Source organism: Oncorhynchus mykiss, chromosome 11 (genome assembly GCF_057628025.1).
Source record: "Oncorhynchus mykiss isolate SJ-2025 chromosome 11, ASM5762802v1, whole genome shotgun sequence".
NCBI classification, from domain to species: Eukaryota; Metazoa; Chordata; class Actinopteri; order Salmoniformes; family Salmonidae; genus Oncorhynchus; species Oncorhynchus mykiss.
Window position 1 is genome coordinate 5,009,229 of NC_143032.1, and position 18,272 is coordinate 5,027,500.

At 45.4% G+C, this 18,272-nt stretch overlaps 1 protein-coding gene across 1 annotated transcript in view; it reads left to right on the forward strand.

Annotated features, from left to right (window-relative positions):
- The window catches only part of LOC110536533 (protein phosphatase EYA1), a 138,988-nt gene that overhangs the window by 50,237 nt on the left and 70,479 nt on the right, over nt 1-18,272 (forward strand). The window contains 2 exon segments of the mRNA XM_090189226.1: nt 2,008-2,130; nt 17,438-17,520. Of these exon segments, the coding sequence (XP_090045352.1) occupies nt 2,008-2,130; nt 17,438-17,520 (206 nt within the window).

The window sequence follows — 18,272 nt, forward strand, 5'->3', positions numbered from 1 at the left end:
TTCCGTTGGTCGTTGGTTCGTGCACCATATTCCGTTGGTCGTTGGTTCCTGCACCATATTCCGTTTGTCGTTGGTTCGTGCACCATATTCCGTTTGTCGTTGGTTCGTGCACCATATTCCGTTTGTCGTTGGTTCGTGCACCATATTCCGTTTGTCGTTGGTTCCTGCACCATATTCCGTTGGTCGTTGGTTCCTGCACCATATTCCGTTGGTCGTTGGTTCCTGCACCATATTCCGTTGGTCGTTGGTTCCTGCACCATATTCCGTTGGTCGTTGGTTCCTGCACCATATTCCGTTGGTCATTGGTTCCTGCACCATATTCCGTTGGTCGTTGGTTCGTGCACCATATTCCGTTGGTCGTTGGTTCCTGCACCATATTCCGTTGGTCGTTGGTTCCTGCACCATATTCCGTTGGTCGTTGGTTCCTGCACCATATTCCGTTGGTCGTTGGTTCCTGCACCATATTCCGTTGGTCGTTGGTTCGTGCACCATATTCCGTTGGTCGTTGGTTCCTGCACCATATTCCGTTGGTCGTTGGTTCCTGCACCATATTCCGTTGGTCGTTGGTTCGTGCACCATATTCCGTTGGTCGTTGGTTCGTGCACCATATTCCGTTGGTCGTTGGTTCCTGCACCATATTCCGTTGGTCGTTGGTTCGTGCACCATATTCCGTTGGTCGTTGGTTCCTGCACCATATTCCGTTGGTCGTTGGTTCCTGCACCATATTCCGTTGGTCGTTGGTTCGTGCACCATATTCCGTTGGTCGTTGGTTCCTGCACCATATTCCGTTGGTCGTTGGTTCCTGCACCATATTCCGTTGGTCGTTGGTTCCTGCACCATATTCCGTTGGTCGTTGGTTCCTGCACCATATTCCGTTGGTCGTTGGTTCCTGCACCATATTCCGTTGGTCGTTGGTTCCTGCACCATATTCCCTGCAACCATTAAAAAATAATAATAATAATAAAATAAAATAAATTCTTATCAAGCTATTCACTCAGATCGGAACCAATATACATTTCAAAACAACAACAACCAAAACGGTGTCTTCAGGCGTCATGGGAACGAAACAGCAAAGTACACAACGATGTTCTTCATTTGTCCGTAGGCTTTAAAAGGCCTTGAACCCCCCCACAAAATGTCCAATATGACTTAGGAATTTAGAACATGCATCACAATGATACCCTATCCCCTATGTAGTGCACTACTTTTCACCAGAAGCAGTGCACTAGTATATAGAGAATAGCATGCGATTCGGAACGCACAGAGTGTTTGTTTGAGTGGTAGTGAACCTGCCATGGCATAGGAAAGAGGTTGACTTTGAGTCAATATAACCGACTGGCAGTTGGACTAACAACAAACACTAGTAGCAAGTGTGTTGTTTTTATTCCTTGAGCAATAATTCAGAGATCGTCCATCTTTTAGCCATTTAAACATGCTACATCATTCAAACATGCTACATCATTCAAACATGCTACATCATTCAAACATGCTACATCATTCAAACATGCTACATCATTCAAACATACTACATCATTCAAACATGCTACGTCATTCAAACATGCTACATCATTCAAACATGCTACATCATTCAAACGTGCTACGTCATTCAAACATGCTTTACAATGTTATATTTCTTGTATAACTTCAATCTACATTAGTGTTGTTAATTTTTAAACCCCCAAACGAGTTGATTCTGAAGTGAGGATTAGGTGTATTATTAATTTATAAATTAGAACAGTGACTAGCAAACTGATTTAAAAAAAAATCTGTCCTACATGTAAAATTATTCAGTTTAATAACAGAGACAATAATAACGATAACAATACTAATATATTTAGTTGTATTTAATATAAAGCTAGCTCTGTTTAATATAATACTAAATTGCTTTAAACATAGAGATAGAGATGTGTCTCAAAGTGCCTGGTTTAGAGTTGTCTGACAGCAGTGAGTTGTGTGTGCGTCAAATCAATGTGGTGTTACTAACTGATTCAGGTCCATTATGGGCAGGTATAAAGACAGAGGGGGGACTGAGCCAGTCCCAATCCCCGGGACAGACAGGCTTCCTCAGCTACAGCTCTGGTTTCAGCACACCTCAGACGGGCCAGGCTCCATACAGCTATCAGATGCCAGGTGAGGAACACAGATAATATACTGTAATGTTGAACTGCCCTGAATTGACATGTATTTCTCTTCTCTACTTTAGTCTCCTCTCCTCAACTTCCTAACTTGTCTGTCCTCTCCTTCCCTAACTTTCTTGGTGTCTCTCCTCAGTCCTCGTAGCTTTCTTACCGTGTCTCTCCTCTCCAAACTTTATTACATTGTCTCTCCCCTCCTCCCCTAACCCTCCTACCTTGTCTCTCCTCTCCTCCCCTAACCTTCCTACCTTGTCTCTCCTCTCCTCCCCTAACCCTCCTACCTTGTCTCTCCTCTCCTCTCCTCCCCTAACCCTCCTACCTTGTCTCTCCTCTCCTCCCCTAACCCTCCTACCTTGTCTCTCCTCTCCTCTCCTCCCCTAACCCTCCTACCTTGTCTCTCCTCTCCTCCCCTAACCCTCCTACCTTGTCTCTCCTCTACTCCCCTAACCCTCCTACCTTGTCTCTCCTCTCCTCTCCTTTCCTAACCATCCTACCTTGTCTCTCCTCTCCTCCTCACCTAACCCTGCTATAGCCCCTTTTCAACTAGCTTCTCTTTGCATTTCTACAAAGGGCAATATCAGAAACAAGGACTTTTCCCCCAATGTCCACAACAGTAATGACAGTTACAGACTTATTCACCCCCACCCCCCCAAACACACACCACCTCAACCGGCACCCCCCCCCCCCCCCCCCCCCAACACACACCACCACTACCAGCACCCCCCCAAACACACACCACCACTACCAGCACCGCCGCTGCCACCCACCCCTTTATGTGTTCTCTCTAACCCTAACCCTCTCCTCTTCTCTCTTCCTCTCCCCTTCTCTCCTCTTCTCTCTCCCTCTCCTCTTCTTTCTTTCTTCCTCTCCTCTTCTCTCTTCCTCTCCCCTTCTCTCCCCTTCTCTCTTCCTCTCCTCTTCTCTCTCCCTCTCCTCTCCTCTTCGCTCCTCTTCTCTCTCCCTCTCCTCTCTCCCTCTCCTCTTCTCTTCCTCGCCTCTTCTCTCTTCCTCTCCTCTTCTCTCTTCCTCTCCTTTTCTCTCTCCCTCTCCTCGCCTTCCTCTCTCCTCCTCTCTCTTCCCCCTCCTCTTAAGAAGAATCAACACAGATGGAAACATGATGGTGGGCCCTTAAGAAGCCTCAGTCATGTTCTTCCTTTGTTGTTTTATCCCCTGTTCTCTGAGATCCTATTTGTATTTGTTTAAGAGCTGAGACCATGGTGATTTATACCCTAGATTCCACCCATAAATATAACTTGCTCTAGCTTTCTCTCTCTCTGCGTCTTTCTCTCTGGGTCTTTCTCTTTCTCTTTCTCTCTCTCTCTCTCTCTCTCTCTCTCTCTCTGTCTCTCTCTCTCTCTCTCTGTCTTTCTCTCTGTCTCTCTCTCTCTCTCTCTGTCTTTCTCTCTCTCTCTGTCTTTCGCTCTCTCTCTGCATCTTTCTCTCTGGGTCTTTCTCTCTCTCTTTCTCTTTCTCTCTCTCTCTCTCTCTCTGTCACTCTCTCTCTCTCTCTCTCTGTCTTTCGCTCTCTCTCTGCGTCTTTCTCTATGGGTCTCTCTCTCTCTCTCGCTCTCTCTGTCTCTCTCTCTCTCTCTCTCTCTCTCTCTGTCTCTCTCTCTCTCTTTCTTTCTTTAATTCTAAAAGTAGATCAGGCTAGCTGCCATGTTGTTTCCCTTCATGGTTGGTTTCTGTCAGAGAACCTCAACAAACTTAATGCGTTCTCCAACAGAAAGCACTACTTTACATTACATACTGTAGTCATTATCCCAAGATGGCTGAGGGAACTATAATTATAACACACTTACACAGGTAGTTACTCTGGTATAAGAGGCCTGTACCAGAGACACCATAAACTCACTAGCTATGCTCAAAAAGCCTCCTCTATTCTCAGTAGCCATGCTAATAGCTAACTGTAGCCTACTGTATCAGCGTTAGCTGTACCTAACTGTTGCCTATCAGCGCTAGCCATAGCTAACTGTAGCCTATCAGCGCTAGCCATAGCTAACTGTAGCCTATCAGCGCTAGCCATAGCTAACTGTAGCCTACTGTATCAGCGTTAGCTGTACCTAACTGTAGCCTATCAGCGCTAGCCATAGCTAACTGTAGCCTATCAGCGCTAACCGTAGCTAACTGTAGCCTATCAGCGCTAACCGTAACTAACTGTAGCCTATCTACCACAGATCTAATCCAACGATTATTGATATACCGACAAGATAAACGTCTCTCCACCCTAACAATGGGATTCGTTGTCCTCAAAGTGGCACAGCGGGCTGTCTAGATCCCGCCTACTTTCTGAGGGTTGGTGGATACGTCTCATTAATGTAATCTGATGAGGGGTATTGACATCAACCGCCTGTATTCAATGGAGAAAGATGCCTCATGTCATGAATATGCATAGCCATTTCGAGACAACTCTGATATAAAGTGTTTTTTCTCAAAGTTGCCAAGGATGTCACGTGTCCTATTTATATCAATACACCCACAACAGCATAAGAATTACTACGAAACTTATATTTGTTCAAATGAACCTCACCTAGCAAATAAGCCATGCATTTGGTTTGTTGACCATAGCCACCTGCTGGGGAGACAGAGTTATGTTCTCTCCTCTTCACTGTAGTCAATTACTGCCATGCTAACCGTAGCCTATCAGCCATGCTAACCAGAGCTAACTGTTGCCTACCAGCCATGCAAACCAGAGCTAACCGTAGCCTATCAGCCATGCTAACCAGAGCTAACCGTAGCCTATCAGCCATGCTAACAAGAGCTAACCGTAGCCTATCAGCCATGCTAACCAGAGCTAACCGTAGCCTATCAGCCATGTTAACCAGTGCTAACCGTAGCCAATCAGCCATGCTAACCAGAGCTAACCATAGCTTTATGTTCGCTCCACTGTGTAATAGTAGATAGTAGAAACATCTCCACATGTTGTTGAAAAGCCTGCATGAGCGTCTCACAATAAATAAGGCCAACAGAACAGCAGATGTGTGGAGCGGCCCGGGGGAGGGCACTTTTCCACGCCTCTTAACCAAATACTCCCTGCCTGGCTGCCGCAGCCCTACGGCTCTGAGAGAAACGCTGCACAAAGCCAAATAATATAACATTTCAAATGTCTATATTCTTTAAAAAGTTGTGTGAGTGTAATGTTTACTGATTGTTTATGTCCCTTGTTTATGTCCCTTGTTTATGTCCCTTGTTTATGTCCCTTGTTTATGTCCCTTGTTTATGTCCCTTGTTTATGTCCCTTGTTTATGTCCCTTGTTTATGTCCCTTGTTTATGTCCCTTGTTTATGTCCCTTGTTTATGTCCCTTGTTTATGTCCCTTTTGTTTATTGTCTATTCCGTTTACTTTGGCAATGTAAACATCTGTTTTCCATGCCACTAAAGCCCTTAAAATTTAATTGAATTGAAAGGGAGAGAGAGAGAAGGGTGGGGGGGAGGGGGGGGGGGGAGCAAGGGAGAGGGAAAGAGCTACTTTCCTGGCCTCAATGGTTTAACTCATGATGACAGTATTATGTACCCATTTGTCTTCCTCTCTCTTTCTTTCTCTCTCTGCTTCCCACCCTCTCCCTGTCTCTCAATTCAAGGGGCTTTATTGGCATGGGAAACATATGTTAACATTGCCAAAGCAAGCGAGGTAGATAATATACAAATTAACAGTAAACATTACACTCACATAAGTTTCAAAAGAATAAAGACATTTGAAATGTCATATGATGTCAATATACAGTGTGGTAACGACATGCAAATAGTTAAAGTACAAAAGGGAAAATAAATCAACATAAATATGGGTTGTGTTTACAATGGTGTTTACAATGGTGTTTACAATGGTGTTTACAATGGTGTTTGTTCTTCACTGGTTGCCCTTTTCTTGCGGCTGTAATGTCACCCTGTGGTATTTCACCTAGTAGATATGGGTGTTAATCAACATTTTATCAGGATTTGTTTTCGAATTCTTTGTGGATCTCTGTAATCTGAGGGAAATATGTGTCTCTAATATGGTCATACATTTGGCAGAAAGTTAGGAGGTGCAGCTCAGTTTCCACCTCATTTTGTGGGCAGTGAGCACACATCTCATGATTTGTTTGGGTCTAATTGTGCTGCTGTCCTGGGGCTCTGTGGGGTGTGTTTGTGTTTGTGAACAGATTCCCAGGACCAGCTTGCTTAGGGGACTCTTCTCCAGGTTCACCTTTCTGTAGGTGATGGCTTTGTTATGGAAAGTTTGGGAATCGGGATATTTCTGCAGAATTCTGCATGCAGTGTGTCAATTTGACGTTTGTCCCATGTTGTGAAATCTTGGTTGGTGAGAGGACCCCAGACCTCACAACCATAAAGGGCATTGGGTTCTATGACTGATTCAAGTATTTTTAGCCAGATGCTAATTGGTATGTCGAATTTTATGTTCCTTTTGATGGCATAGAAGGCCCTTCTTACCATTATTTTGTCTTACTGAGATTTACTGTCAGGACCCAGGTCTCACAGAATTTGTATAGAAGATCTAGGTGCTGCTGTGGGCCCTCCTTGGTTGGGGACAGAAGCACCAGAAACAACAAACAGTAGACATTTGACTTCAGATTCTAGTAGGGCAGTAGTAGAGCAGTAGAGCCCCTAGTAGAGATGGTAGAGCCCCTAGTAGAGCCCCTAGTGGAGATGGTAGTAGAGCCCTTACAAGAGCCCCTAGTGGAGATGGTAGTAGAGCCCTAGTAGAGCCCCTAGTAGAGCCCCTAGTAGAGATGGTAGTAGAGCCCCTAGTAGAGATGGTAGAGCACCTAGTGGAGATGGTAGTAGAGCTCCTAGTAGAGCCCCTAGTAGAGATGGTAGAGCCCCAAGTAGAGCCCCTAGTAGAGCCCCTAGAAGAGATGGTAGAGCCCCTAGTAGAGATGGTAGAGCCCCTAGTAGAGATGGTAGAGTCCCTAGTAGAGCCCCTAGTAGAGATGGTAGAGCCCCTAGTATAGCTTTGTAGAACTCCTAGTAGAGCCCCTAGTAGAGATGGTAGAGCCCCTTGTAGAGCCCCTAGTAGAGATGGTAGAGCCCCTGGTAGAGCCCCTAGTAGAGATGGTAGAGCTCCCAGTAGAGCCCCTAGTAGAGATGGTAGAACCCCTAGTAGAGATGGTAGAGCTCCTAGTACAGCCCCTAGTAGAGATGGTAGAGCCCCTAGTAGAGCCCCTAGTAGAGATGGTAGAGCCCCTAGTAGAGCCCCTAGTGGAGATGGTAGTAGAGCCCCTAGTAGAGCCCCTAGTGGAGATGGTAGTAGAGCCCCTAGTAGAGCCCCTAGTAGAGCCCCTAGTAGAGATGGTAGTAGAGCCCCTAGTAGAGCCCCTAGTGGAGATGGTAGTAGAGCCCCTAGTAGAGATGGTAGAGCCCCTAGTAGAGATGGTAGAGCCCCTAGTAGAGCCCCTAGTAGAGATGGTAGAGCCCCTAGTAGAGCTTTGTAGAACTCCTAGTAGAGCCCCTAGTAGAGCTCCTAGTAGAGCCCCTAGTAGAGATGGTAGAGCCCCTGTTAGAGCCCCTAGTAGAGATGGTAGAGCTCCTAGTAGATCCCCTAGTAGATATGGTAGAACCCCTAGTAGAGATGGTAGAGCACCTAGTACAGCCCCTAGTAGAGATGGTAGAGCCCCTAGTAGAGCCCCTAGTAGAGATGGTAGAGCTCCTAGTAGAGCCCCTAGTAGAGATGGTAGAGCCCCTAGTAGAGCCCCTAGTAGAGATGGTAGAGCTCCTAGTAGAGCCCCTAGTAGATATCCTAGTAGAGCCCCTAGTAGAGATGGTAGAGCTCCTAGTAGAGCCCCTAGTAGAACTCCTAGTAGAGCCCCTAGTAGAGATGGTAGAGCTCCTAGTAGAGCCCCTAGTAGAACTCCTAGTAGAGCCCCTAGTAGAGATGGTAGAGCTCCTAGTAGAGCCCCTAGTAGAACTCCTAGTAGAGCCCCTAGTAGAGATGATAGAGCCCCTAGTAGAGATGGTAGAGCCCCTAGTAGAGCCCCTAGTAGAGATGGTAGAGCCCCTAGTAGAGCTTTGTAGAACTCCTAGTAGAGCCCCTAGTAGAGCTCCTAGTAGAGCCCCTAGTAGAGATGGTAGAGCCCCTGTTAGAGCCCCTAGTAGAGATGGTAGAGCTCCTAGTAGATCCCCTAGTAGATATGGTAGAACCCCTAGTAGAGATGGTAGAGCACCTAGTACAGCCCCTAGTAGAGATGGTAGAGCCCCTAGTAGAGCCCCTAGTAGAGATGGTAGAGCTCCTAGTAGAGCCCCTAGTAGAGATGGTAGAGCCCCGAGTAGAGCCCCTAGTAGAGATGGTAGAGCTCCTAGTAGAGCCCCTAGTAGATCTCCTAGTAGAGCCCCTAGTAGAGATGGTAGAGCTCCTAGTAGAGCCCCTAGTAGAACTCCTAGTAGAGCCCCTAGTAGAGATGGTAGAGCTCCTAGTAGAGCCCCTAGTAGAACTCCTAGTAGAGCCCCTAGTAGAGATGGTAGAGCTCCTAGTAGAGCGCCTAGTAGAACTCCTAGTAGAGCCCCTAGTAGAGATGGTAGAGCCCCTAGTAGAGATGGTAGAGCCCCTAGTAGAGCCCCTAGTAGAGATGGTAGAGCCCCTAGTAGAGCTTTGTAGAACTCCTAGTAGAGCCCCTAGTAGAGCTCCTAGTAGAGCCCCTAGTAGAGATGGTAGAGCCCCTGTTAGAGCCCCTAGTAGAGATGGTAGAGCTCCTAGTAGATCCCCTAGTAGATATGGTAGAACCCCTAGTAGAGATGGTAGAGCACCTAGTACAGCCCCTAGTAGAGATGGTAGAGCCCCTAGTAGAGCCCCTAGTAGAGATGGTAGAGCTCCTAGTAGAGCCCCTAGTAGAGATGGTAGAGCCCCTAGTAGAGCCCCTAGTAGAGATGGTAGAGCTCCTAGTAGAGCCCCTAGTAGATCTCCTAGTAGAGCCCCTAGTAGAGATGGTAGAGCTCCTAGTAGAGCCCCTAGTAGAACTCCTAGTAGAGCCCCCAGTAGAGATGGTAGAGCTCCTAGTAGAGCCCCTAGTAGAACTCCTAGTAGAGCCCCTAGTAGAGATGGTAGAGCTCCTAGTAGAGCCCCTAGTAGAACTCCTAGTAGAGCCCCTAGTAGAGATGGTAGAGCCCCTAGTAGAGCCCCTAGTCGAGCTCCTAGTAGAGCCCCTAGTAGAGATGGTAGAGCCCCTTGTAGAACCCTAGTAGAGCCCCTAGTAGAGATGGTAGAGCCCCTTTTAGAACCCTAGTAGAGCTCCTAGTAGAGCCCCTAGTAGAGCCCCTAAGTAGCACCTTCATTAGTCCCCAGGTCTCACCCAGGCCAGCCTTAGGCTACGTACAAAATGGAACCCTATTCACCATAAGGCCCTGGTGAAAAGTAATGCTCAATATAGGGAATAGGGAGATTTTTGGGACACACCGTTGGAGGAACGTATCGTAAGCCTGGCTGGATCTTGGTGTGTGTGTGTGTGTGTGTGTGTGTGTGTGTGTGTGTGTGTGTGTGTGTGTGTGTGTGTGTGTGTGTGCGTGTGTGTGCGTGTGCGTGCGCGTGCGTGTCTGTGTGTGTGTGTGTGTGTATCTGTGTGTGTGTGTGTGTGTGTGTGTGCGTGCGTGCGTGTCTGTGTGTGTGTGTGTGTGTGTGTGTGTGTGTGTGTGTGTGTGTGTGTGTGTGCGTGTGCGTGCGTGTCTGTGTGTGTGTGTGTGTGTGTATCTGTGTGTATGTGTGTGTGTTTGTGTGTGTGCGTGCGTGCGTGTCTGTGTGTGTGTGTGTGTGTGTGTGTGTGTGTGTGTGTGTGTGTGTGTGTGTGTGTGTGTGCGTGTCTGTGTGCGTGCGTATGCGTGTCTGTGTCTGTGTCTTTGTCTGTGTCTGTGTCTGTGTGTGTGTGTGTGTGTGTGTGTGTGTGTGTGTGTGTTTCCAGCTGTCCAGGGGAATATGATTAGATTAATGTTTTTACTCTCTGCTTCCACGTCTGATGCCACAGGGGCTTTGTGTGGTGCTACAGTCATTGTCCCAGACAGGAGAGGGGATCTGCTTGACTCTGTGTGGTGCTACAGTCATTGTCCCAGACAGGAGAGGGGATCTGCTTGACTCTGTGTGGTGCTACAGTCATTGTCCCAGACAGGAGAGGCGATCTGCTTGACTCTGTGTGGTGCTACAGTCATTGTCCCAGACAGGAGAGGGGATCTGCTTGACTCTGTTTGGTGCCACAGTCATTGTCCCAGACAGGAGAGTTGATCTGCTTGACTCTGTGTGGTGCTACAGTCATTGTCCCAGACAGGAGAGGCGATCTGCTGGACTCTGTGTGGTGCTACAGTCATTGTCCCAGACAGGAGAGGGGATCTGCTTGACTCTGTGTGGTGCTACAGTCATTGTCCCAGACAGCAGAGGGGATCTGCTTGACTCTGTGTGGTGCCACAGTCATTGTCCCAGACAGGAGAGGCGATCTGCTTGACTCTGTGTGGTGCCACAGTCATTGTCCCAGACAGGAGAGGGGATCTGCTTGACTCTGTGTGGTGCCACAGTCATTGTCCCAGACAGGAGAGGGGATCTGCTTCACTCTGACTGGATTTATTTAACATCAACTTTATCAAGTTTATAAATAGTTTATTACATATATTTTCTGAGGAATCATCTGAATGTATTTCACAATTTATATATATATATTTTTATATATATGTATCTATATAAGCAAAGTGAAATGGTGAGATGCACAGCAACTACATGATTAATTCATTTAAAATGTGTGTTCTATTATATGATGATTTCCTAGTTTACTATCAAGGTGCTGGAGTAGACAGAGGCTGCCTCCCTAATGCACTACTTATAGAGCTACCCACAGGGCTCTTGTCTAAAGTAGTGCACTATGTAAGGGGACTGGATGCCACATGGGACACACCCACACACTGAACAGATGTTAATTAGGTTGAATAATTGTGTCCATGCGTTCTGTCTTTCTGTCCCACTATGTGTGTGTGTGTGTGTGTGTGTGTGTGTGTGTGTGTGTGTTAGCTATTATCCAGTGAGCTGCAGGTCTGCAGTCCATTCTACTCTCTTTTAAAGGAAGCCCATCTGGACTTGATAGGCTATTCCCAAGTGGGGCATATGAACTTCTGCCACAAATATTGTGCACTGATGATAGACATGGCCCTTGGCTAGGGGACTGATCAACCAGAGCAAATGGACTTCAATTGTAGTGTCCAGAAGGCAGGAGAGAGAGGGGGAGGGAGGGAAATAAGGAGGGATGGTGTCTGGTCTTGAGTGAGTGAGCTAACTGGAGCAGGACCGGGGGAGGTAAGCAGGGGTTCAGCAGGCACCCCCCACAACCCGCCCTACCAACCCCCCAGCCTGGGCCCTCTCTAGTGAGGCAAGCAGGGGTTCAGCAGGCACCCCGCACAACCCTCCCTACCAACCCCCCAGCCTGGGCCCTCTCTAGTGAGGCAAGCAGGGGTTCAGCAGGCACCCTCCACAACCCTCCCTACCAACCCCCCAGCCTGGGCCCTCTCTAGTGAGGCAAGCAGGGGGGATGGTAGTAGGTGCCAGCATTACCGGTTTGTGACAAGAACTGCAACGCTGCTGGGTTTTTCACGCTCAACAGTTTCCCGTGTGTATCAAGAATCATTGGAGTCAACATGGGCCAGAATCCCTGTGGAACACTTTCGACACCTTGTAGAGTTGAGAATTTAGGCTGTTCTGAGGGCAAAAGGTGGGTTGGGGGTGGGGGGTGGGGGGGGGGGGGGAGAGAGACAGAGACAGAGAGGGGGGGGGGGGGGGAGACAGGGGGGGCAACTCAGTATTAGGAGGGTGTCCTCAATGTTTTGTCCACTCAGTGTATATACAGTACCAGTCAGAAGTTTGGACACACCTACTCATTCAAGGATCTTTCTTAATTTGTTACTATTTTCTACATTGTAGAATAATAGTGAAGACATCAGAACGAGGAAATAACACACATGGAATCATGTAGCAACCAAAATTGTGTTAAAGAAATAAAAATATATGTTATATTTGAGATTCTTCAAAGTAGCTACCCGTTACCTTGACGACAGCTTTGCACACTCTTGGCTTTTTCTCAACTCTCAGCTTCACCTGGATTGCTTTTCCAACAGTCTTGAAGGAGTTCCCACATATGCTGAGCACTTGTTGGCTGCTTTTCCTTCCCTCTGCGGTACAACACAGGGGATTGAGGCCAGGTCATCTGACGGCAGCACTCCATCACTCTCCTTCTTGGTAAAATAGCCCTTACACAGCCTGGAGGAGTGTTGTGTCATTGTCCTGTTGAAAAACAAATGATAGTCCCACTAAGCGGAAACCAGATGGGATGGTGTATCACTGCAGAATGCTGTGGTAGACATGCTGGTTAAGTGTGCCTTGAAATCTAAATAAATCACTGACAGTGTCACCAGCAAAGCATCCCTGCCCTGCATTACGCACACCTGCCCTGCATTACGCACACCTGCCCTGCATTATGCACACCTGCCCTGCATTACGCACACCTGCCCTGCATTACGCACACCTGCCCTGCATTACGCACACCTGCCCTGCATTACGCACACCTGCCCTGCATTACGCACACCTGCCCTGCATTACGCACACCTGCCCTGCATTACGCACACCTGCCCTGCATTACGCACACCTGCCCTGCATTACGCACACCTGCCCTGCATCACGCACACCTGCCCTGCATTACGCACACCTGCCCTGCATTACGCACACCTGCCCTGCATCACCCACACCTGCCCTGCATTACGCACACCTGCCCTGCATTACGCACACCTGCCCTGCATCACGCACACCTGCCCTGCATTACGCACACCTGCCTTCCCTCGCCGCGCACTTCAGCGATATTGGACTCAGCTGGACTCACTCAGTCACCTGTTTATTACTTGTAACACACACACACACACACACACACACACACACACACACACACCATGAGAGTCATTTCTACACACTGAGAAGTCTAAAGCTTACTTTTAAAGATTTTATTTTCCAACCATTAAACCCTATATTTCACTTCAGCGATATTCCCGCTCTGTTTGTCCGTTCCTAATTAAATGTCAACTCCCCGTACCTGCTTTTATTCTCCAGCATCATTCCTTACAATACACTTGGAGTCATTAAAACTCATTTTTTGGGGGTCAAAACTATAGTTTCGGCAAGTTGGTTAGGACATCTACTTTGTGCATGACACAACTCATTTTTCCAACGATTGTTTACAGACAGATTATTTCACTTATAATTCACTTTATCACAATTCCAGTGGGGCAGAAGTTTAGATACACTAAGTTGACTGTGCCTTTAAACAGCTTGGGAAATTCCAGAAAGATGATGTCATGGCTTTAGAAGCTTCTGATCGGCTAATTGACATCATTTGAGTCAATTGGAGGTGTACCTGTGGATGTATTTCAAGGCCTACCTTCTAACTCAGTGCCTCTTTGCTTGACATCGTGGGAAAATCAAAAGAAATCAGCCAAGACCTCAGAAAAAAATTGGAGACCTCCACAAGTCTGATTCACCCTTGGGAGCAATTTCCAAACGCCTGAAGGTACCACGTTCATCTGTACAAACAATAGTACGCAAGTATAAACACCATGGGACCTCGCAGCCGTCATACCGCTCAGGAAGGAGACGCGTTCTGTCTCCTATAGATGAACGTACTTCTAGAGATAAATGTACTTCGGAAAGAAAAGTGCAAATCAATCCCAGAACAACAGCAAAGGATCTTGTGAAGATGCTGGAGGAAACAGGTACAAAAGTATCTATATCCACAGTAAAATGAGTCCTATATCGACATAACCTGAAAGGCCTCTCAGCAAGGAAGAAGCCAATGCTCCAAAACCACCATAAAAAAGCCAGACTACGGTTTGCAACTGCACATGGGGACAAAGATCGTACTTTTTGGAGAAATGTCCTCTGGTCTGATGAAACAAAAATATAACTGTTTGACCATAATGACCATCGTTATGTTTGGAGGAAAAAGGGGGATGTTTGCAAGCCGAAGAACACCATCCCAACCATGAAGCACGGGGGTGGCAGCATCAAGTAGTGGGGGTGCTTTGCTGCAGGAGGGACTGGTGCACTTCACAAAATAGATGGCATCATGAGGGAGGAGAATTATGTGGATATATTGAAGCAACATCTCAAGACATCAGGAAGTTAAAGCTTGGTTGCAAATGTGTCTTCCAAATGGACATTGACCCCAAGCATACTACCAAAGTTGTGGCAAAATGGCTTAAGGACAACAAAGTCAAGGTATTGGAGTCACAAAGACCTGACCTCAATCCTATAGAAAATTTGTGGGCAGAACTGAAAAAGCATGTGCGAGAATGGAGGCCTACAAACCTGACTCAGCTCTGTCAAACGGAATTGGCCGAAATTTACCGAACTTATTTTGGAAGGCTACCCGAAATGTTTGACCCAAGTTAAACAATTTAAAGGCAATGCTACCAAAAACTAATTGAGTGTACAGTATGTAAACTTCTCACCAACTGGGAATGTGATGAAATAAATAAAAGCTGAAATAAATCGTTCTCTCTACTATTATTCTGACATTTCACATTCTTAAAATAAAGTGGTGATCCTAACTGATCCAAGACAGGGGATTTTTACTCCAAATGTATTGTCAGGAATTGTTTAAAACTGAGTTTAAATGTATTTGGCTAAGGTGTATGTAAACTTCTGACTTCAACTGTATCTCTGCTGCTTCTGGTCCCAAATTGCACCCTATTCCCTAATTAGTACACTATTGACCAGGACTCCGGTCAAAAGTAGTGCACTGTGTAGGGAATAGGGTGCCCATTGGGACGTAATTCTCTGATCTCCTGATCTCGCTGCTACTCTTCCTGTTGTCATCTTTGACATGAGAGGACAGGTGGAGGGAGAGTGTAGAGAGGAGTCATGCCCTGTGGCCTCGTCTCCTGTCCTCTTTTCTCTTCATCCCTCTCTCCCAGGGCAGGAAGACAGCAAGCCCTATAACTCATGTCGTGTATATTATTAAGCCATTAGATCCTATCAGCTCTTCTTTGAAAGACTGAATTAGCCCTAGAGGTGGTTCTTTCAAAGCAGCGCAGAAAAGACATATTCTACATATTCATTAGCAGGATGTCAGACACCCCTTTCTCTCAATTCAATGTTCAGTTTCAGAGGATTTTAATGTCGTGGGAAACACATGTTTACATTGCCACAGCAAGTTAACTATATAATAAACAAAAATGAAATAAACAATTTTAACGGTTAATGGTCAATTACAAATGAACCTTTACCGTTACACTCACAGAAGTTCCAAAATAATTATGACATTTCAAATGTCATATTATGTGCAAATGGTTAAAGTACAAAAGGGAAAATAAATCAACATAAAAATGAGTTGTATTTACAATTGTGTTTGTTCTTCACTGGTTGCCCTTTTCTCGTGGCAACAGGTCACAAATCTTGCTGCTGTGATGGCACATTGTGGAATTACTTTATCAAAATTGGATTTGTTTTCAAATTCTTTGTGGTTCTGTGTAATCTGAGGGAAATATGTGTCATCTCTTTTCCTTCCTCTCTCCCTCCCTTACTTTCTGTAGCCTCCCTCTCTCTCCCTCCCCCACTCCTCCACCCTTCAGTTGCCCTAACACAACAGGCTCAGGGTTCAGCCAATTGTGAGGGCCAGAGACGTTCCCCCCCCCCCCCCCCTGTCATTCATCAAGGCAGATCCAATCAGTGATAAGGAAGGAAGAGGACGAAGTTAAGGCTACTGTTTGGTTTTGAGCCTCTTCCTCCCTCCTTCTCCCTCCCCCTCTCTCTCAACTTCAATTTCAATTACAATTTAAGGGCTTTATTGTCAAGGGAAACACATGATGTTTACATTGCCAAAGCAAGTGAAATAGATAATAAACAACAGTGAAATAAAAAATAAACTGTAAATATTACACTCACAGTAGTTGTAAAAGAATAAAGACATTTCAAATGTCATATTATGTTTATATACAGTGTTGTAACGACATGCAAATAGTTAAAGTACAAAAGGTAAATTAAATAAACATGAATATGGGTTGTATTTATGGTGTTTGTTCTTCGCTAGTTGCCCTTCTCTTGTGGCAACAGGTCACAAATCTTGCTGCTGTGATGGCACACTGTGGAATTTCACCCAGTAGAAATGGGACTTTATCAAAATCGGTTTTATTTTCGAAATCTTGCTGGTCTGTGTAATCTGAGGGAAATAAATGTCTTTAATATGTTCATACATTGGGCAGGAGGTTAGGAAGTGCAGCTCAGTTTCCACCTCATTATGTGGGCAGTGTGGACATAGCCTGTCTTCTCTTGAGAACCAAGTCTGCCTAAGGCGACCTTTCTCAATAGCAAGGCTATGCTCACCGAGTCTGTACTTAGTCAAAGCTTTCCTTAAGTTTGCTCTCTCTCTCTCTCTCTCTCTCTCTCTCTCTCTCTCTCTCTCTTTCGCCTAGGCCCTCACTGTTGTTCTCTTGCTCAAAGTGTTACAATGTGCCTTAACTAATAGTATTGCTCTTCCGTGTTCTATTGGGCCTGGATATTTTGGGGGGGTACACTATCATATATCATACATTATCATACATTATCATATGTCATACACTATCATATATCATATATCATACATCAATCACTATCATATATCATACACTATCATATATCATACACTATATCACACATTATATCATATCATACACTATCATACATTACATACGTATTTTATACACTATCGCACATCATGCACTTTCATATATATATATATATATATATATATATATATATATATATATATATATATTATCATATATCATACACTATCATATACATTATACATTATCATATATCATACACTATCATATACATTATACATTATCATATATCGTACACTATCATACACGATCATATACCATACACGATCATATATCATACATTATCATATCATACACTATCATGTATCATACAGTATCATACATTATCCTGTATCATACACTATCACATATCATACACTATCATATATCATACATTGTCACACATATCATACACTATCATACATTATCATATATCATACACTATCATGTATCATACATTATCATACATTATTATATACCATACGCTATCATATATCATACACTATCATATACCATACGCTATCATATATCATACACTATCATATATCATACACTATCATATATCATACACTATCATATATCATACACTATCATGTATTATACATTATTGTACATTATCATATACCATACACTATCATATAGCATACACTGTCATTGAGTTCATAAGTGATATGTATAACTCCTTAGTGATAACTGTGTGTTTCCCCTGTCCTCTCCAGGTGGCACGTTCACAACCACGTCAGGACTGTACGCAGGAAGCAACGCCCTCACAAACTCAACCGGCTTCAACAGTACACAGCAGGTACCAACATGCTCTACTGTACTCTAGCTTCCTGATACCATGGTGGGCATGTTTACTATCATTGGTTTATACTCTTGCTAAAATCCTGGGAACCTCGGGATGCGTCCCAAATGGTGACCTGTTCCCTATGTAGTGCACTACTTTAGACCAGAGCCCTATGGAACCCTATTCCCTACGTAGTGCACTACTTTAGACCAGAACCCTATGGAACCCTATTCCCTACGTAGTGCACTACTTTAGACCAAAACCCTGTGGAACCCTATTCCCTACGTAGTGCACTACTTTAGACCAGAACCCTGTGGAACCCTATTCCCTACGTAGTGCACTACTTTTGACCAGAACCCATAGGCTAGTAGTTCACTACAAAAGGGAACATGTATGATACAGACCAGTTACACTTCATCCTTGTCACAGGAATCATCCCGGAATCGATCATAACGTCTGAAGTGGTGTACGCAGGGATTATCCCCTGCTTCTATGGGTCATGCCAGAGGAAGTGCATCCCAAATGGCACCCTGTACACTGTTTACATTAGTACACTACTTTTGACAAGTGCCCCCCATAATGCTCTGGTGCACTATGTAGGCAATAGGACGCCTCCCAAAAATACCAAGACAGATCGCTGTTCAGATGAAGGACACAAGAGACATGTGTTTGCCTTTATGTTTTGGAATCTGCACTGTAAAGTAGCATGGGGGGGGGGGGCATATCTCACGTTACTCACCGTCTCTCACTCTCTCTCCACATCCATC